Source organism: Pelodiscus sinensis, chromosome 22, assembly GCF_049634645.1.
Source record: "Pelodiscus sinensis isolate JC-2024 chromosome 22, ASM4963464v1, whole genome shotgun sequence".
NCBI classification, from domain to species: Eukaryota; Metazoa; Chordata; order Testudines; family Trionychidae; genus Pelodiscus; species Pelodiscus sinensis.
Window position 1 is genome coordinate 2838042 of NC_134732.1, and position 19940 is coordinate 2857981.

General features: G+C 43.6%; 1 protein-coding gene across 31 annotated transcripts in view; it reads right to left on the minus strand.

The window, feature by feature from the left end:
• ZNF618 (zinc finger protein 618) overlaps positions 1–19940 on the minus strand; it is a 215298-nt gene that overhangs the window by 132280 nt on the left and 63078 nt on the right. The window contains exon 1 of one of the 31 annotated variants that reach the window (XM_025189056.2): positions 18581–18599. The exons of the other annotated variants lie outside the window; for them this stretch is intronic. Within the exon in view, the coding sequence (XP_025044841.1) occupies positions 18581–18583 (3 nt within the window). The 5' untranslated portion in view covers positions 18584–18599. Of the gene's footprint in view, positions 1–18580; positions 18600–19940 lie in introns of those variants that run through there. 31 annotated transcript variants of the gene reach the window in all.

The window sequence follows — 19940 nt, forward strand, 5'->3', positions numbered from 1 at the left end:
CTGCTTATATGGCAGGATTTATTTATTTTTTTAAAGATCTCCCCAGTTAGTAAAACAAACATATCCCACAAGGAATAAGTGCGTGAAAAATGTTTAAATGAGGGCTTGTCTACACACAAACTGCACCCATTTAACTAAAGGCGTGTGTTGTTCAAAACATTTTAGTGCAGAACACAGTTCTGGTTTAAACTAGGCATGTTTTGATCTAGCTTCAAGTCAACTGGGAACAGTTTACATTAAATCAAAATAAGCCACCCTCAAACTGAAATAAGAGCATCCTTGAAAACATAGAGGTATGCACCAGTGTGTCTAAACCAGTTTAATTAAACTTGCCCAAATGTGTGCACCTCCATGGTCCGGATTTCTGTAGTCCAGCACCATATGCAGTCTGGGGCAAAGCAGCCCCTTGCTCCACTCAGGAACTCTTCCCCTGCTCTCCCAGTGTGCCGCAAGTTCAGGGAGGGCCTGGGGAGGGAGGGGAGAAGCAGGGATGAGGAATCCACGGGGGAAGGGACAGGATGGAGGGTTTATCATGGTAATATTAAGGTAAAGTATCTGAATGCAAACCCTGTTTGAGCTTCCGCGAGGAACACCTCAGATGAGCAGAGAGACCCTGTTTAACACTCTTTAATGTCGGGATAGGATCAGGTTAACCCCCTTGACTCCTTCAAGCCCCTATATTCCATCTAAATTAATACACCATCATCCTGCGTAGATCCACTGACCAGATCTTCGTGGCAGTAATAACCTAGGAGCAGGAGGAAATCGCCACACAACTGGCACGCTGATTGTTCTTTAAATCTGCAGAGGATACACCGTGCGGTGCACAGCTGCTGCCCCGATTCATGCCAGAGGAGACTAGTTCCGTGGTGACCCACGTTATCTCGATTTCGTTGTGTATCTGAGAGCGTGGAAAGTACTTCCATAACTGGCCCTCCCCCCACACCGCCTACAGCAACACACAATATTTGTGTCACCTCTCTCTCTATATAAGAAAAAGCTTTTTCCTGCAGGATGACAGAATGACATCGTCTGAGTCCGCATGCTGCCGCGGTCTCTGGCGTCAACCTCAGCCGCTTGTTGTGGCCAGCCTCGGTGCCATCCTCTCTGGGCAGGGGCTGCTCCAGCTCTGGCTTCAAGCTTCATGGCTGTGCCACTGGGGTGGAGTTGCTGGGGCTGCGTCCTCTCCCTCCATCCAAGCCCGACACCTCCCGGCCCCGGGGCCGCCCCGCATCCCCACCTCCATCCGAGCTCTCAACACCCTCACCCCTTCTGCTGAGACTCCATAACCCCAGCCCACTTCTGTCCCCTCCCTCTGGCCAGACACCCTGCCCCCAGCCTTCCCCTGTCCCCTCCCCCTGGACAGACACCCTGCCCCCAGCCCGCTCCTGTCCCCTCCCTCTGGCCAGACATCCTGCCCCAGCCTGCCCCTGTCCCACCCCCTGCAGGCAGACACCCTGCCCCTAGCCCGCTCCTGCCCCTTGCCCAGACACCTACCCTCAAAAAGAGGAGGGCTGGCAAGCATTGAGAGCAGGGGGACGCAGCCCCCTAGTTTAGTTTAAATCAGAAGCTGATAATGAAACACTAAGCATTTGATGAACACATGAAAATCCAAACAGGAAATTTATAACTAGCGTTACAAACCTAACTGTTCTGAGAAGTTACCCCCTGTGGGAATGCACTCCGGACCACAATAAAATGGTGCTAGATAAAGGGACTGCAAGAATGGTCATATCTCCTTCATGCTGTAGCTCTGCTACCACAAGATTAAATAAGATGTATTCACAATACAATAAAGGGAAGTGTTTCATTTTGCAACTGGAAGAAGGAAAAAAAATAAAATAAGAGAGAATTCTTGTACAGGGCTACCAAGCTTGGATGTACCAGGGTAAGCAAAAATGTGAACATCATTACTTTTTTTGCACATTGAGGGCTTTGCAAGGAATGGACAAGGGGGGGGGGATGTGATTTACCGTACAGACTCTAAATTCAAAGGTTGAAAACACTAGGAAACACAATGTCCCCTGAGCACAATATCCCTTCATGTCCCATATAAGAACACAGAACCAACCACTTGCCTAACAAGGGAGTACGTAGAGTAGATCTGCAGAGGTTTCCACGTTAAAGAAGTCTTAAAGTCTGCAAGAGTTTAGAAAAAGACTGACAGAACGAAACTGAAGAAACAATTAACAATGAAAGTTTAGCTAACGGATATTCAATGTTCTCTCTTTTCCTTTGGGGTGGGGGAGGGGTTAATGGTTTTCCAATAGTGTGTAATGGTGGCAGTTCTAATTTGGAAAGGGAAAAGACAGTCAAACTGAACTGATCTTCGCAGATGAAGATGGGAGCAGGGAGGCACATACAGCAGGACTTTTTTCAAACTTAAAAAGGAAGAATAATTACAGAGGGAAAGACTATGGTCTGAGAAAGACGTTACCAAAAAGAAAAAAAATGAAGGGGGGGAAAAAAGCTGGGGGAAAAAAAGGCTGGGGGGAGGGGAGTTAGACAGACTGAAAGTAGATATCTTAGAAATTCTTATTGCAAAATAACTCCTGGCCAGCCAACCGCAAACACTATAAATATCACAAGATCAACTCCCCTAGCAGATATAAATAAACAAAAAAAAAAACCTCTGAGATTTAAAAAACAAAAACAAAACAAAAAAGAGAGGCTCTCTGGCAGCAAGGAAGGATGGCTTTGCCTGTTTCCTTCAGAGTCATTTGAAAAATGAAAGAAGAGCAAAAAGAAAAATGTTACCAGCTAAATTTTAACTTTGCTTTCGCTGTCCTGAAAAATCTGAAACATTCTGCAGGAATGTGTTTTCCTCCTCCTTTCCAAATAAGTTGATTTACCCTGTATTGCTTGGGTCTTAACTCATATACATTTTGCTTTTTCTTCCTAAATCATTGCTCTGAGGTAGGGCTGGAGAGGAAGGGTTTTATATGTAGGTCAGACACCCCCTGCCTCTTCCACTGCAGCAGCTAGGGGCCAGCTGAGAAGTGCCTGTCCATGGTTGCTGCAGCGGGCTCTGCTGGGGGAGAGGTACATGTCACCCTGGTCAAGGGACAGACACACAGACTCTTGGAAATATGTAATAGATAGCTGTTCCTTTCTCCACCCCTACCCCTGCAGGCCCAATGGGTCTACACATGTCCCGGTCCCCACCACTGGTCCCTTGCTGCCCCCTGTGGTCATTCTACAATATAACTGTCCCTCCTACCAGACCCCTCCCTTTCCATGTTATGAGAAACAACTGAATTCCATGCACTTCACATTGTCCTAGCACAACCAAACCCTGACCTTGCTTTAAGTTAGGAGAAGAGGAAGCTGCCTACCAAATTTGGTGGTCCTAGCTCTTACCATTTAGGAAGAATTCTTGAACAAACCAACTCTCAGACATATGGACGGACACAGACAGACGGACAAACTCTCTCAAATATATAGTGGATATATAGATTCCTAGGGCTGGAAGACCTCAGGAGGTCATCAAGTACAGACCCCTGCCCAAAGCAGGACCAACCCCAACTTAATCATCCCAGCCAGGGCTTTGTCAAGCCAAGACTTGTAAACCTCTAGGGATGGAGATTCCACCCCCTCCCTAGGGAACCCAGCCCAGTGCTTCACCACCCTCCTAGGGAAATAGTTTTGCCTCATATTGTATCTGGACCTCCCCCGCTGCAACTTGAGACCATTGCTCCTCATTCTGTCATTTGCCACCACTGAGAACAGCCTCTCTCCAGCCTCTTTGGAACCCCCCTTCAAGTAGTTGAAGGCTGCATGAAATCCCGCCTCACTCTTCTCTTCTGCAGACTAAACAAGCCCAAATCCCTCAACCTCTCCTCGGAGGTCATGTGCTCCAGCCCCTAATCATCTCAATTGTCCTCCGCTGGACCCTCTCCAATGAGTTCACATCCTTTCTATAGTGGGGGGGCCCTGAACTGGACACAATACTTGGGATGCAGCCTCACCAGTGCTGAAGAAAGGAGAATAATCGCTTCTCTAGATCTGCTGGAAATCTTTCTCCTAATGCACCCTCATATGCCTTTAGCCATCTTGGCTACAAGGGCACACTGTTGACTTATATCAAGCTTCTCATCCACTATAATTTCATCCACTATAATCCCCAGTTTCTACCAAACTACTGCTTAGACAGTTGGTCCCCAGTCTGTAACAGTGGGATTCTTCCATTCCAGATGCAGGATGCTGTACTTGTCCTGGTTGAATCTCATCAGATTTCTTCTGGCCCAATCCTCCAATTTGTCTAGGTCACTCTGGACCCTATCCCTACCCTCCAGCCTATCTACCTCACCTCTTAACTAAGTGTCATCTGCAAACTTGCCGAGGGTGCAATCCATCCCCTCATCTCGGTCATTCATGAAAATGATGAACAAAACTGGCCCTAGAACCAATCCTTGTGTACTCCGCTTGAAAAAGACCTCCAACCAGACATTGAGCCGTTGATCACTACCTGTTGAGCCCAACAATCTACCCAGCTTTCTATTCACCTTACAGTCCATTTATCCAAATTCATACTTCCTTAACTTGCTGGCAAGAATTATGTGGAAAACTGTACCAAAAGGTTTGCTAAAGTCACGATATATCACATCCACCGACCTGCCCATGTCCACAGAGCCTCATCATAGAAGGCAATCAGGTTGGTCAGGCAGGACTTGCCCTTGGTGAATCCATGTTAACTATTCCTCTGTTCCAAGTGCTTAAAAATGGATTCCTTGAGGATCCCTTCCATGATTTTTATACGGGTACTAGGTGAGGCTGACTGGTCTGTAGTTCCCTGGATTTTCCTTCTTCCATTTTTTAAAGATGGGCACTACATCTGCTTTTTTCCAGTAGTCAGGGACTTCTCCCAATCCCCATGAGTTTTCAAAGATAATGGCCAAAGGCTCTGCAATGACATCTGCCAACTCCCTCAGCAACCCTGTGCATGAACACAGAATCGTTGTTGTTCAGCTTATCTGGCTACCGATTCTCCACATAGACATAATCGTCTGTGACCTCACGATCATCTCCCCTGCACCTAACACAGGTTTATCAATACAGCCAAGTGACGTTTTTCAGGTGAATAGTTTATTCACAGAAAAATGCCATTTTGGTTGACCACAACCCTTAGTACATTTTTCCAATGAATAATTACTGTCTCTGTTAGGTATCGGGGGGTAGCCATGTTAATCTGTATCTGCAAAAAGAACAAAATGCACCTGACACAATAAGTCTTTGCCTATGAAAGATTATGTCCAAATAAATCTGTTCATCTTTATGGTGCCACAGGACTCCTTGTTGTCTTCACTATTAAGGAATTGAACATTATTCATGATCTGAATTTGTCTGGCTTCAAGACCGAAGGATGGGTTCCCCAGAAACTCCATGCTTCTCTACTGCCTGGTATCCATGTGGGCCAGATTTTCCCCCGGAGAGCTCCATGTGGGATATGACTGGTCTGTAGTTTCCTTGATTCTCCAACAAATGGGCACTATATTTGCCCTTTTCCAGCCTTCTAGAATCTCTCCCATCTTCCAAGACTATTCAAAGGTGATAACTAATGGCTCAGATATGTTCTCAATCAGCTACTTGACTATTCTAGGATGCATTCCATCAGGCCCTGAAGTCCTGAAGATAGCTAACTTCTCTAAATAATTTTCACTAGTTTTTTCCTATTTTAACTTCTGAACCTACCTCATTTTCTCCAGCATTCACTATGATAGGTGCCCAGTCACCACCAGCCTCCTTGGTGAAAACCAAAACAAAGAAGTTATTAAGCAGCTCTATCATTTCTGTTATCATTCCCTCCTCTTCATGAGTAAGGGGCCTCTCTTCCTTTTGCTTCTAATATATTTGTAGAATGTTTCCTTTTTACCCTTTATGTTTCTAGCTAGTTTGAACTTGTCTGTTGCTGTTTCAGCAGAAGGAAGAGATAATCATTCACCTTGCTTTGGTTACGGTGCACTGAAGTCTACACAAAGAATAGTTATTTGGGTTCTTAACTTTTTGCTCCACAAGTGGATTTTTTTAAAGGTACTTAGTATCCAAAGAACACAGTGTGCTACATCAAAATCAGTTTTCACAAAGGACAAATTTTGCGTCTTGATTGTGCAACAATGTCTAACAAATTTACTATACTGAACTTTTTCCAAACCTCTTAAGCCTACATAACTTTTAGCAGATCCTGTGATCAAAAGTACTGGAAGCCACATGCCTTTATGATTCTGAACAAGATTTGGAAATGAAGTAATTTGGATGTTGCAATAAATTCTATACAGTAAAAACATTGTCTCCTCATAATGAAAGAGGATATTTCAAAAAGTGAAATTCTGAAGGAGAAAAAAAAAGTACTCCATCTACATTCCTTCACTGGTGCTTCTTGAAGCAATGTACCAACATCCTTTGATTAGTATGTACGTCTTTGCCAACCATGACCTATCAAGATTGACTCCGTCTCCGAACTGCTCGTTTATAATTACCCATTATGAAAATACAGATAGTAGAACCCAAAAGGCAAAGAGAAAGAGAGACCACTCTCCAATTGCCAATATCGGTTTTTATTTACTTGGGGTAAAACCATTTCAATTTTCTTTCCCTGATATCAAAATTAATTGGGAACTGCAGCATAGGATGGTCTCTCTATCCCCATTACGAATTCTGAATACATTCCTCAGGGTGGCCATTATACACCTTTTCCAACAAGAAATGCACCTACAGAATCTAGCATTTCTTCTGCTCCCTAATCAATCCAAAATCATTTTACATACAAGGAAACAGCCACAAAGAAAAAGGCTGGACATTTAATTGGTCACATCAAACAAGAGAAATAGAGCAAAACCCACCCCTCAGGCTGAACCAAAAGCTTCAAAGAAGATACTCTAGGGAAGTGTTTGGCATTGTTCAGACAACTATATTTCCATCCTGCGGAAGGAGGATTCGATTGTGTGGACACGAATGCACAAGCTCTGAATAGAAGCAGAATGACTGAGTTGCCCTTGACTATAGAATCACAGAATCCTAAACACTGGAACTGAAAGGAACCTTGAGAGGTCATTGAGTCCAGACCCCTCACCTCACAGAAGGGGCCAAATACCATCAGACCATCTCCAACAGGTGTCTGTCCAACCTGCTCTTCAATATCTCCAGTGATGGAGATTCCACAACCCCCTTAGACAATTTATTCCAGGGTTTAGCCATCCTGATAGTTAGGAAGTTTTTCCATAATGTCCAACATAAACCTCCCTTGCTGCAATTTAAGCCTACTGCTTCTTGTCCTATCCTCAGAGGCCAAAGAAAACAATTTTTCTCCCTCCTCCTTGTAACACCCTTATAGGTACTTGAAAGCTGCCCTAGTTTATTGATAAGATCATGTGAGATCGTGTCAAATGCCTTACTAAAATCTAAGTATACCACATCCACTGCTTCTCCCTTATCCACAAGGCTTGTTATCCTATCAAAGAAAGCTATCAGGTTGGTTTGACATGATTTGTTCTTTACAAATCCATGCTGGCTGTTATCTATCACCTTATGTTCTTCCAGATATTTGCATATGAATTCCTTAATTACTTGCTCCATTATCTTCCCTGGCATAGAAGTTAACATGACTGGTCTGTAGTTTCCTGGGTTGTTCTTATTTCTCTTTTTATAGATGGGCACTGTATTTGCCCTTTTCCAGTCTTCTGGAATCTCTCCTGACTTCCATGATTTTTCCAAGATAATAGCTGAAGACTGAGATACTTCCTCTATCAGCTCCTTGAGTATTCTAGGATGCATTTCATCAGGCTCTGGTGACTTGCAGACATCTAACTTTTCTAAGTAATTTTTAACTTGTCCTTTTATTGTAACTTCTAAACCTACTCCGGTTCCCCTGGCATTTACTAAGGCTACAACTAGATTGCACTGGTAAATCTGAAAAAGATACGCAATTTGTGGTAAATTGCATATCTTTTTCCAATTTACTTTTGAAAGAGGCTTTTCCGAAATTTGGCACATTTACACGGCACCAAATTTTGGAAAAAAATGCTCTTTCAATACATCCCTGGCTTATTCCTTGTAGAATTAAGTTTACAGGGACGGCAAAAGAGCATTTCCGCTTTTTTGAATTTTTTTTTGAAAACCAGATGAGTTCCTTGGATGCAGCGTTCCAGGAGGTATCCCGGAAAAGGAATGCAGTCTAGATGTAGTCTTTGTTAGGCATCCAGTCACCATTCATCTTCTTGATGAAAACCAAAACAAAAGTCATTAAGCACCTCTGTCATTTCCCACTTTCCTATTGTTGTTTCTTCCTCCTCACTGAGCAATGGGTCTACCCTGTCCTTGGTCTTCCTCTTACTCTTAATATACTTGTAGAACACCTTCTTGTTACCCTTTATGCCTCTAGCTAGATTTAGCTCTTTGTGTGTCTTTGCCTTTCTAATCTTGCCCCGCATACCTGTGTTGTCTGCTTATATTAATCCTTTGTAATTTGGCCTAGTTTCCACTTTGTAGATGACTTTTTGATCATGCAAGATCTCCCAGTTGATCCAAGGTGGTCTCCTGCCATACTTTTTAATCTTTCCTACTCAGTTGAATAGTTTGTTTTTGGGCCTTAAAAATGTCCCTTTAAAAAACTGCCAACTCTCTTCAATTGTTTTTCCTCCTAGTCTTGCTTCCCATGGGACCTTACCTACCAGTTCTCTGAGTTTACTAAACTCTTATTATAACAAGGTGTCGATACTCTTTGTTTGAGTGATTCAAAACGAGATGGACGAGTTGATAGATTAGATATTGTTTGCAGTGGTGTTGTTGTCCTAGAGGTCCCAGAATCCGGGAGTGAAAAGGTATGTAGATAACACCTTTCATTGGAGCAACTTCTCTTGGTGGAGAGGACAAACTGTCCAGATGGAGAGCTGGTGTGTGGCAAGCTGGGGTATAAATCTAGAGCACACACACCTGGCCATCTGGATCCTGCTAAAGTGCACTAAAGGCACTCTAGTGAGTTTGAGCAAACTACATTGGAACAGTGAGTGCATGGCACACTCATGCAAACACTGACTTATACCCCAGCTTGCTGCATGCTAACTCTTCCTCATCCACACAAGGCCTTATTTTAACCTGACCATTAAGCCCTAATCCTGCAAACTCAGATTTATGTGCAACTTCACACGTGCATGAATAGCACCCCTTAATTCAATGAGACTTCCCCACATAAGTAAAATTAAGTACATGCATAAATTGTTGCAGGAACGGGGCCTTAAAATATCTAAGTTATTTTTATTTTTCAACTGTGGGTGTTTAAACAGTTATATTTCAGTGAAATCAGAGCGGGGCATACGTTTTCGTAGGTAAAAACCCACTTCATCAGAGGTGTCTGATGAAGTGAATTTTTCCCCATGAAAATAGATGTCCAAACAAATCTGTTATAATTTGTAAGGTGCCCCAGGATGCCTTGTTGTTTTTGTGGATCCAAAGTAACACAGCTGCCCTCCTGATACATTTCAGTGGAATGTTTCAGTTGAGATAATTTTTCATCGCATTTATACTTTACAAATGAAGTGAAAATTAATGAATGGCACTGATGCATGAGTGAATTAACGAGTGGCATTGATGCAAACAAGTGTACAGAAATTTTAATAAAAATCATGGCTCCAATAAACATAATGAGAAATTTAGGGCTAAAAAAAAATCAGCCGCACGACATGCGGCAACAAATCCACAGCCGCAAATAGTAGAGAAGTATACATCATTTTCAAAATAAATTTTCCTAATTTTCCAAAGAGCACAGCAACCCACAGGAGAACAAGTGGAATATTCGACTCTTTAGAAAAAGTGGACCAAAATTTCTAGAGAATTAAAACCAAGTTGTTCACATGCGGGGGAGGCGGGTGCACTGAACATATAAGCTCCTGGGCACAAACCAGCTTTATGCAAAATTTAATGAAAACCAGATTTAACCCTCTGGATGCTGCAGACAGTTCGGTGTGCATTCTCCTCAGCATGTAGTTGGCTGCCTCTCTGGAAAATTGTGGCTATGTGACTTCATCAAAAAGGATTTTAAATGTATTTTGGAAGATGTATCACAGTTCTAAACAGAGAAGGTTTAAAATGCAATCGTCAATAGGATTTGAATTACACTGAAAAAAACATTTTATACATTAAACCGCATACACTATTTGCACCTACAGGAATTGAAAAAAACCCACAGAGCCCATACTGTTCAATGAATAATAATGCTTTTCACTTCCATAGTGCCTATAATGATAGAATCCAAAAGCATTCCACAAATGTTCACTACTAATGTCTCATGTAATTTTTTGTAATAATATATTATAATCATTTCACACAGAGAGAAAAAGAGAAGCAAAATTACATGAAGTGATCAAATGAGTCCGTGCTATGAATAAGATTCGATCCTAAGGTCCTGATCCTACAATATGATCAATAAACTTAGCAAACTCCACAAAGGTGCATGGGTCAGAATTAGGGTTGTTAAATATCAGTTAACTGATTAACCTCATGAATTCTTATTGGTTCCTCGACTATTCTATAGTCCCCAGAGGTGGAGACAGCAACCAGGCGGGAACTTGTCTGTGAGGGGAGCCAGTTTAAAAACCAGCTCTCCTCACGGATTGGCTGCCTGTCACCCCAGGTATAGAGGAGCTTCACTAACTGGGCATGGACTCAGTACCATAATTTTTCATTAACATTTTTCAATGGTCTACGTTTCGCCCTCATTCACATGGGAAGAGAGCAGTCTGTTCACCCAGCATATTGGTCTCTTGTGAATAACTGCATAGGTACCAAGAAAAGAAAAACCAATGCCATGGCTAGGCAGACACTAAGTTGCAATATTAAGTGGACATACTCTAGTTTCCTGGGATTCCCCTAAATTAGCCACCTAAAAAGCATTTTGAAAGAATATTTAGAAGACAAATAACTAGAAACTCCCCTAGCCCATAAAACTGTAACCTCAATGCTTTCTCACTACCACTAGTGAATAAACTCCCACTTCTTTGTAGATTAACAAGCGGTATCAAAATATCTTGAAATTATAAGATTTTGTTTCTAGATATGTTGATATTTTTTCCCTTTGTTTCTTCTCTACACCAGTTAAAATGAGCATTAAGGGATATAATTATGTTGTTAGCTTAATTGCCTATTTAAAGCAGAATCTACAGGGGTTTACTTGCAAGATTTGAAAGAGGTGGGGGAAGGTCACTGGGAAAACGGAAATCATTTTAAAACAATCTCTGATGGGAGAGAGAAAGGTAGGACTCTCGAAACAGCCTGAGAGTCGCCTTCCAGTGCAAGATTGCAAAAATGCCTGATGTCTGCCCATTTCTCACTAGCAAGAGTCTAATTTCGGTCATTTGGCCTCATTAATAATGAACCGCCACAAAAAACAACCCTTGTACAGGTGTGAAATCTTAATGCTCTTATTGGCGTGACACACTTAGGTACAGGAGAGTAGCTGTTATCCCATAGAGATACAGCACCGTAAAGATAAGTAAAAGGGGAAATATCTCCACTTCCAGACAAAACAGCAGCTTCACCTGATCACAAGCGTCTGGGAATGGAAATGAGATACCTACCAGACACCCCTTGTTCTCTTAGCCTGTTTGTTTATAAGAATCTAGAGCCAATATGTTAATGATGAAGATGATGGCTCATGTCCTTACGGATTAACCCATCCTTTCCCTCATGGCTAGAATACTGAACTTTTTACAGTAAGTTACGGTATTTAAAAACAAAATTCTAAGAACAAGATGATTTTCACGTTTGTGAGGCCTCATTAAATTAATTTTACACCAGACCAAAAACGCCCAGAGAAGACTTTTCTCAAAGGAGAGCAGAGGGCAACACACACTGGAGGCTACAAGAACCCGTTGTTTGGTTTCTTGGGCTCACTCCTTTTCAATCTTTAAACCACTGAGATACTTCACGGAGAATCTTTGGGGGTTGATTTCTAAATACTACAGATTTATGTTCTCTAGTTGGTCAATCCTAAAATTAATCTCATCATTTCACTGTGCTTCCTTCTTCCCTTCCATCCCAGCCTCTTTGCTTTATTTAAACGATGACTCTAACCCAAGCTAAATCCCATATTCTAACCCTCCACTTTGACACAAATTCAATTCTGCAGGGTTTTTTGCAATTTTCCTGTTCAGCATTTACAGTGGAGTTAGGGTGTGCTGGAGGCACACAATTCAGAGGAAAAAAATTCCACTGCTACATTTATGAGGTTGCACTGCATGCATGACCCAGCACGGGAAAGCTCACAAAAATCCAATAAAGACATGAAGGAAACACTGCTCTGCTCCTATACAGATTGATCACATCTTCGTCCACAGCGTTTATTCAGAAATAGTCTCACCAAGCAAGCAATAATGAGAACCGCCATTTTGTTGTTCTTCCATCAAGGGAAACAAAATGGTGAAAGAGAAAAGGAATCCGCCACTCCATCCGAACTGTGTTTAATGTTCTCTAATCACATTCTCCCTCTTTCAAATGTATTACCTTAAAAGCTATTAAAATATTAAACAAAATTTTACTTTCAAAATAGCAGATTCATACAAATAAAACAGAATTGTAGAAAAACAACATCTTTCTGCACCCTAGGATTTTATACAGACATGGAAGGGGGAAATCCAGAAACAGCATCTTTTCGGCTTGTCCAATTCCATAAAAGGAGAACAAAACATTCCTGGGACAACTCTTAAGTGTACTCAAATCCACGGAATTAAAATTTTCAGAATAATATTATCTCCCCCAATCTGCTGGAAAACAAACAGGGAAACATTCATACTGCAGAAGTGCCTAACATAATAAGGCGGGTAAATAGTGATTGCTACCCAAGATCAGCCACCTAGCAATAGGGAAGTAGCCAGCGGAGAAATTCAGCGTTTGCGCTCCGGTGTGCAGCTCTGCCTAGAGGTGTGTCGCTCTGCTGGAGGCAAGCAGGCAATATAAAGGGGCTGGCTGAGGGCACATGGTAGGGAAAGCATGCATGCTCCCAGCCAGGCTACGGGGAGGGACTGGCAGCAGCTCCCATCTGGCCATGGTGCCCGACCCCGCTCCTGCCGAGGGCTGGGGTGTGGAATCAGTCTGGCCTCCATCTGGCCATTGCTCCACTCCCACTGCGGTAGCCTGGCCCTGGCCTGCTCCTGCCAGGATGTGGGGCACGGAGTTGGCACCTGTCCAGCTGCAGTTGTGGTGACCTGACTGCAGACCTGGCCCTGGGGTAGGTCCCACATTCTGCTCCCAATTTGGCCGTGACGGCTTGGCCCTGTCCCCCCCATCCTGCTCCTGTGCGGCAGGGGAAGGAAGGGGAGTGGAATTGGCTGCAGTAGCCTGGTCCAGGCCAGGTAAGTTGACCCAGCCCACACCCACCCACCCACCCACACTCCCCCACACTCCCCCACACACCTCAACCCCCTTCCCTGAGCCCCTCCTACATCTCAACTCTGGCTCCTACACTTCCATCCCCACACACACACACACCCAACCCTCTGCCCTGAGCCTCCGCATTCCACCAGCACTTAAATTTCTTACAGCTACTGGGCTGTAACGGTACAGTGCCTATAAGAAATTGAAGTTACTTTCACCCCAGGAAGTAGCACAATATGAAAGTCACAGGGTTCTTGGCAACAGTCATTATGAGCCACGAATTTGCAGTAATAAGGGGATAGGTTTCAAAAACAGAGCAGTTGTGGATACCAGATTTAAGCAAAACAAATCTGTAGAAATTAAGAAATCTGGGAAGTTAAAGTGGAATGAAAAAACTATGGAAATTCACCAGCGAGGAAAGGAGATGGAAAATCTTAAAACAACATCGTAAGAGGCAATAGACTACAATTACACTGAAAAAGAAGAAAACAGAAACAAGAACTGTTTACAAGGCACTGATAAAAAAAATCTCAATACGGAAAACATCAGAGGGGAGAGGTAACAAAAATTAACATTAAAAACGATATAAAAAGAACATGAAGGCAGCCAAGTCAAGTGCTCAGAAATTAGGAAATTCCAGAATTAAGGCTGCCTTTTTAGCCCCCTGGTGTATATGCATTACGATGACAATATTTAATGACACGCCCACAAATTATTTTTTACATAGGACTACTGGCTCACTCAGTGTTCAATTTTTAAAAAAGCAAACTAAAAACAAACATAGGAGGAACCTCTCGTCAAGCATTCTCTGGTCTGGCAACATCTGTGGTCCGGCATGATTTTAACTAGCCAGATGTCCACTTATGAGTGTGGCCAAGTTTCCCGTGGTCCCATAAAGTTTGTTTACAGTCACCGGACCTGGCTCTCTGTGTTATGTGCTGTTATTTAGCTCTAATTTGTCCCAAAATGTCTTCTCAGAGCCCATTAAGCAGTGGACATGTTGGTAATGCTGCTAGAAAATACTGACCTTCTGTAAGGTCAGCCAATTCTCTAGTTCGGCACTGGTCAGGTCTGGAGGGTGCCTGAATGAGAACCAAAAAACCCACCGAACTTCCATCATCTGGAACAATGGTGGCATACAGGTGGACAGCATGGTAAGAACTTCAGATTCACATGGAACAGAGCTACTACTTGAGTTAACAGAGGAACTGATAGTAGTCGCATGCCATCATCCCCTATGTAAAAGTAATCGAGATGGACTGGACACATATGTAGCCAGAGGAACACAGATATTTGCTGACAGCGGAGGAACAATGACACTTGAAAATCTTCAGTTCTGTTCCAAGTTCCTCAGAAAGAATCGGCTCAAATGGCTATAGACCCTTCTGTTTTCTGTCCTTCCGTGCCGATATTCCCAGATTCTCTCTTATGCACCCACGCTGCCCCCCCCCCCCACCCTCGCATGCTGTGTCTCATGCCCTAACTGCTCCAGCAAGGAAGAAAGTGGGATTACTAAGAACACAGGAAAGAAATTCTCATTGGATGCCAGCAGAAGCAGGTGGAGGGAACATGCCGCTCCGCTCCTGCAGTTCTGGAATGGAGCATGCCCAGTCCAGATGGAAACTTTGAGGATTTTAAGACGCTCAGTCCCTATTGAGCCTACGCACATAGTGAATTTCAGAGGGTTATTTCCCTGCCGAATCTGGGTTCATTTTCACAGCAACACAAAAGACACTTCTCTCATCTCAGGGCATTCCTCTCCTCCCCAAAGGAATTTCAAGTCCTCGCTTCAAATGACGAGGGCTCTGTGAAGCAACTAGACTCATTTTTACCATGGCTAAAACAATCACATTTTCTGAAACCTCATTATCAGAAAGGGCAGGACTATTTTTGCTGGAAATCAGCCAGAGGCTGAAAACCTGGCTTGGAAAATATCTGCCAAAATTGAAGAGTTTGTGGGCTGAGCTAGAAGCAGTAGAACAACAGGGCCTTCTTATGCTACATGTTAGGCAAATACCACATAGGGATAACTGGATCGGCAGGAATCTGGAGTTGCAGGGGACCAATATGAGTCAGCAAGGTGATGCTAGTGCCAAAAAAGCCAATGTCATTTAAGGTTGTGCTAACAGAGGCAAAGCTCCTGTCCCTACAATCCACCAAGGGACCAGCTTCACCTACATACCACCCCACCTTTTGTTTGGACTTTGTTTTCTCTAGCTTTATATCCGCCATGGATCTGCCTGGAGGCAGAGACCACAGGGCGAGATCCTAGTGCCAGAGAAAGGAGCCACACTGGCTACTACAAGCCCAAGAGGGCAGGTCACATCAGCCAAATTAATTGCTTTTCAAGTCCCATTTTGTTCTGGGCGCCTGCCCCTGCTGGAGGCAGAATGAACAAAGAGGGTCTTTGGAAGAGTGGTCCCAACCGGCCTGCCTTGATTGACAGGGTTAGTTCTGCCTTCAGTAAGCTGCCCGCAGAAAGATGATCCCATGTAATGGCTCTGTGGACTTTTCCACTGACGCAGAACCAAGTGATGAATTAACGAATATGGGCTGTTCGGATATTTTATCAACATCCAAGTACATTTTCTTCTAGGTGTGTAAGTCCATGTTATATACATTAAAAACACACAACTAGCCCCTCCAAAAAACAAAACAAAACAGTGAAATCAACGAAAAATGAAACACCTCTGCAGGATTAAATACCAAAGGATTTCTTTTGCATGACTTACAGTCTCTCTCACCTGTGTTCCTTCTTTTGGGACCCTCTCAATTAAATATCCACTTAAACACTTCAGAAATCCAGTCTCTGGCAACCTACAGGTTGAAATGTATATGGATTTGTGAATATATTTTCTCTGTTTCCCAATCTATCAGCTAAAATGGGAGGACAACGATATAGCGCTGTATGGTAGGTAAAATGTTTCCATTAAGAAGAGGCCCAATATACAGACCCAGCCGCTCTAAGCTGTTAAAACAATTGCACTAGCTTTAAACACATACCAGTGTAAAATTATGTCCTGATCTAAAACTTGTTGAAATCACTAGGCAATTGTTAATTGTTGGGGCTGGGAAGGGCATCTGAGATTTTATGTTGCCTGTCTTACTCGTGATGAAATTGAACAGGTGCGTTTAGGTATTATGGTGATATATTTTTAAGTTCTGTCAAAAGCATCTAGAGCTTTTACATCTGCCACGAATATGGTAAGGTGCCCTTTTCCTGCATTTGTACAAATCTAAATTAATGTGTAAAACAGAAAACCTGTGAAAACAATCTACTTTTACACAAAAATCCACATGTCAGTATATTCCTCTAAGACAAATCTCAAAAAAAAAAAAAAAAAAAAAAAAAGAATGCAGGAAAGCAACCAAGCACGAATCATAAATTGTTTCATTTAAGGGCAGATCTACACTATAGGGCAAAGTTGACCTGGCTGCACTGAACAGGGGCTGCTGGACTCAGTGCGAGACAGGACCACGCAGTCCCAGCTTGTGCTAGTCCAGGGTGCGGCGCCTCTGCATTTTCAATGAAGTAAGATCCCGGTGGTGCTTACTACATTTAAAATGCAGAGCTACAGCACGGGTGGCTCCTGGAGCGGGCACGAACAGGGACTACTCAGTCCCGGCTTGAGCCAACTCCGGGAGCTGCCCTGCTGCGGCTCTGCAGAGCGGCCCTTATCAACCAATCGTGTATTGATACGGTGGTACAAACTGTATCGACTACGTGATTAGCCAGATAACTGCAATGTAACCATCCTTAGCTCAATCACTGCAGTACCGATCCCCAGTAGGTGTGGACAAGTCCTAAGTGTCACGTCACTGTTTCTTTCTCCTGCGCTAGGGACAGAGAAGTATTCCACACAATACTTGTTGACTCAAATGAGAGGGAGCAATTTCCTCTGTCACTCCAAGGTCCTTCCTGTGCCAGCTGAGTTTAAATCCGTATCCAGGACTGATTTAATCAAATGGTGTTTGCTACACCTTGAGACGCCGTCTTAGTCAATACAAATCTCCTCTCAGAAGGAGGGCAATACATTTTAAATAGAAATCCGAGTTGTATTTTAAAAGACCCGCTTAGGCCTAGGTTCTAGCTGCAGAACCATGTAACTCGTTTTTGGCCAACACCACCCATATTGCTTAGCTGACTTCAATTTTTTTTTTAAATTTCATAACCAAGTCTGCTCTGAAACACAAATCTTGTATAAATGTTGCCAATGCAGTTTTGAGAGCCCTGAAATGCAGTGTACATGTGTGCACTCCCAGATAGTTCTTACAGAGGATCAAATAAGAAACTGACGAAGACTGTTGACTCTATTAAGTTTTCAGGGGTGCAAGTGCCACTTTTTCTGCTAATGTGAAGTCTCGTAACTGCCCCAAACCAGTTCTTTCTGTTTCCTGTAGCATTAATGGCCATCGTAAAGCACAGAAATAACACGGTGCTTTGGAGGTGGCTCTGTGACAGAAAAAGCTCCTTTATGGGGAAAACAAACAAACAAACAAACCCTGCTTTCTTGCTTCAAGAAAGACCTCCTCAAGCACAAGCAACTAGCTCTGATCTATGCAACTGACATCTCATGGGCCAATATCCTATTAGGGATGTTAAACTGTGTGTAATCAGCTAATCGAGTAGTCGATGGGGGGGGAACTGCAGAGCCACAGAGGGGTTAGCTCCCAGCCTGGGAGCTACCCCACTGTGGCTCTGCCTTTTAAATGTATTAAGAGCTGTCAGGTAGGGGGACTGGGAGTGAGCGGAGAATCAGCTGATTCCCGGCTTGCTCCCAGTCCCCGCCGCTGCACCTCTGTTTTTTAAATATATGAAGAGCTGCCTGGTTCCTAATACATTTAAAAAGCAGAGGTGCAGGGAGGGTGACCGGGAGCAAGACGGGAAACAGCTGTCCCAGCTCACTCCTGGTTCCCCCCCTTCTGTCCCCCGCTTCCGTGTGTTTGCTTTTTAAACATATTAAGAGGCGTCTCTGTAGATCAGAAGGTGCTCTCCAGGGCTCTCTGATCAGCATCCCCCTCTGGATCCGTGAGTCTTTACATCTGACCTCATTCCCATCCTATCTTCTCGCTTTAGCCTCAAGAAGTCAGTTCACAGTGGTCCACCTGGCCTTCAGTTTTGGGCGAGCCCATACCTGCCCAGTCCCAGTACTTTCCAACTGCATCCATCTGTGTCAACAGAAGATTCAGATCTTCAAAGCTGTGAATTGTTACGTACCATGAATTTCTCTTCAAAACCAGACTGATAATCATCACCGCTACACTAAGCATTTCTATGGAACTGGCGGTCTGGGGTTACATGTCTTCACAGCTCTAAAGAGAGAGGACGTGATCCATCAGAAGGCTGAATCCTAGCATTCTGCAGACAACACTGACAACGGCTAGAGAGGCCAGGGACAGAACAAGGCCCAAATCCTCCACCCGACTCCATGCACGGGGATCCTTATGCCCAGGGCTTGCCGAACCATGGTGAGCCCTGCTTGCCAGCCGCGCTGTCCGGCGATCTGCGCATGCGCAGATTGCCGGAACCCGGCTCTTCCAGGTTACAATCTACTCGCCACGAGCGAGCAGATTGTACAATTTGTCAAGCCCTGCTTATGCCCATGTGGGCTGAGGACTGAGTCTAAAGGTTATTCCCAAATCTCTTAAAAGGATCATCCAAACAAAGCCATGTCCCAAAACCACAGTGTAAGACTTGAGAGAGTTTTTCCAAGGGGATTGCAGACTTAGCATTACAATGATTATACTTGTCTTCCAGACTCTGCATAACCTTTAGTTTAAAAAGCCCACCCAAACTCTGAAAACAACCAGTCCTGCTGTGGCACCTCAGAGACTAACAAATATATAAATAGTATCATGAGCTTTCATGGGCACAGCGCACTGCTTCAGGTGTGCCCAAAACGCCGTGGGGCCTTTTTAAACAAATAAACCACTTTGTCATGCTTATCTTTGTATGGCGACAACAGGAAGACACTAAGCCACCATTTAATAATTAGCTTGAAATGTGGTCCTCCTGAAGGCAGGGGTCACTGAGCCCCTTGGCTGTGTCTACACTGGCGCGTTCTTGCGCGAAAACGGCCGCTCTTGCGCAAAAACATGCTGCCTGTCTACACTGGCCACGCGTTCTTGAGCAAGTGAATTGACGCTGTACTGTAGAAAATCAGGGCTTCTTGCGCAAGAACTCTGACGCTCCCTCCCAGGAAGAAGCTCTCTTGTGCAAGAGCTCTTCCAGAAGAGGCCAGTGTGGACAGGCAACATGAATTTCTTGCGCAAGAAGCCCCTGTGGTTAAAATGGCCATCAGAGCTTTCTTGCGGAAGAGAGCGTTCTTGCACAAGAAGCTGCCAGTGTAGACATAGCCCTTATGTACATTTTAGATACCTTGCATGTATGCATGCTCTCCAGGAGAGAAGCTCTGAAATGTATTAGGACATAAAACTTTTGTAGACCCCATCATATTAATTCCAAAAACATGAGCTGAAAATTGAGGTTTTGCAAATTTTTCAAATAAAGAATTTTAAGTCTCACGACATCATTGCTGTTCACAAATAAAGCAACAAGTCTGTTATTTGGTAACAAA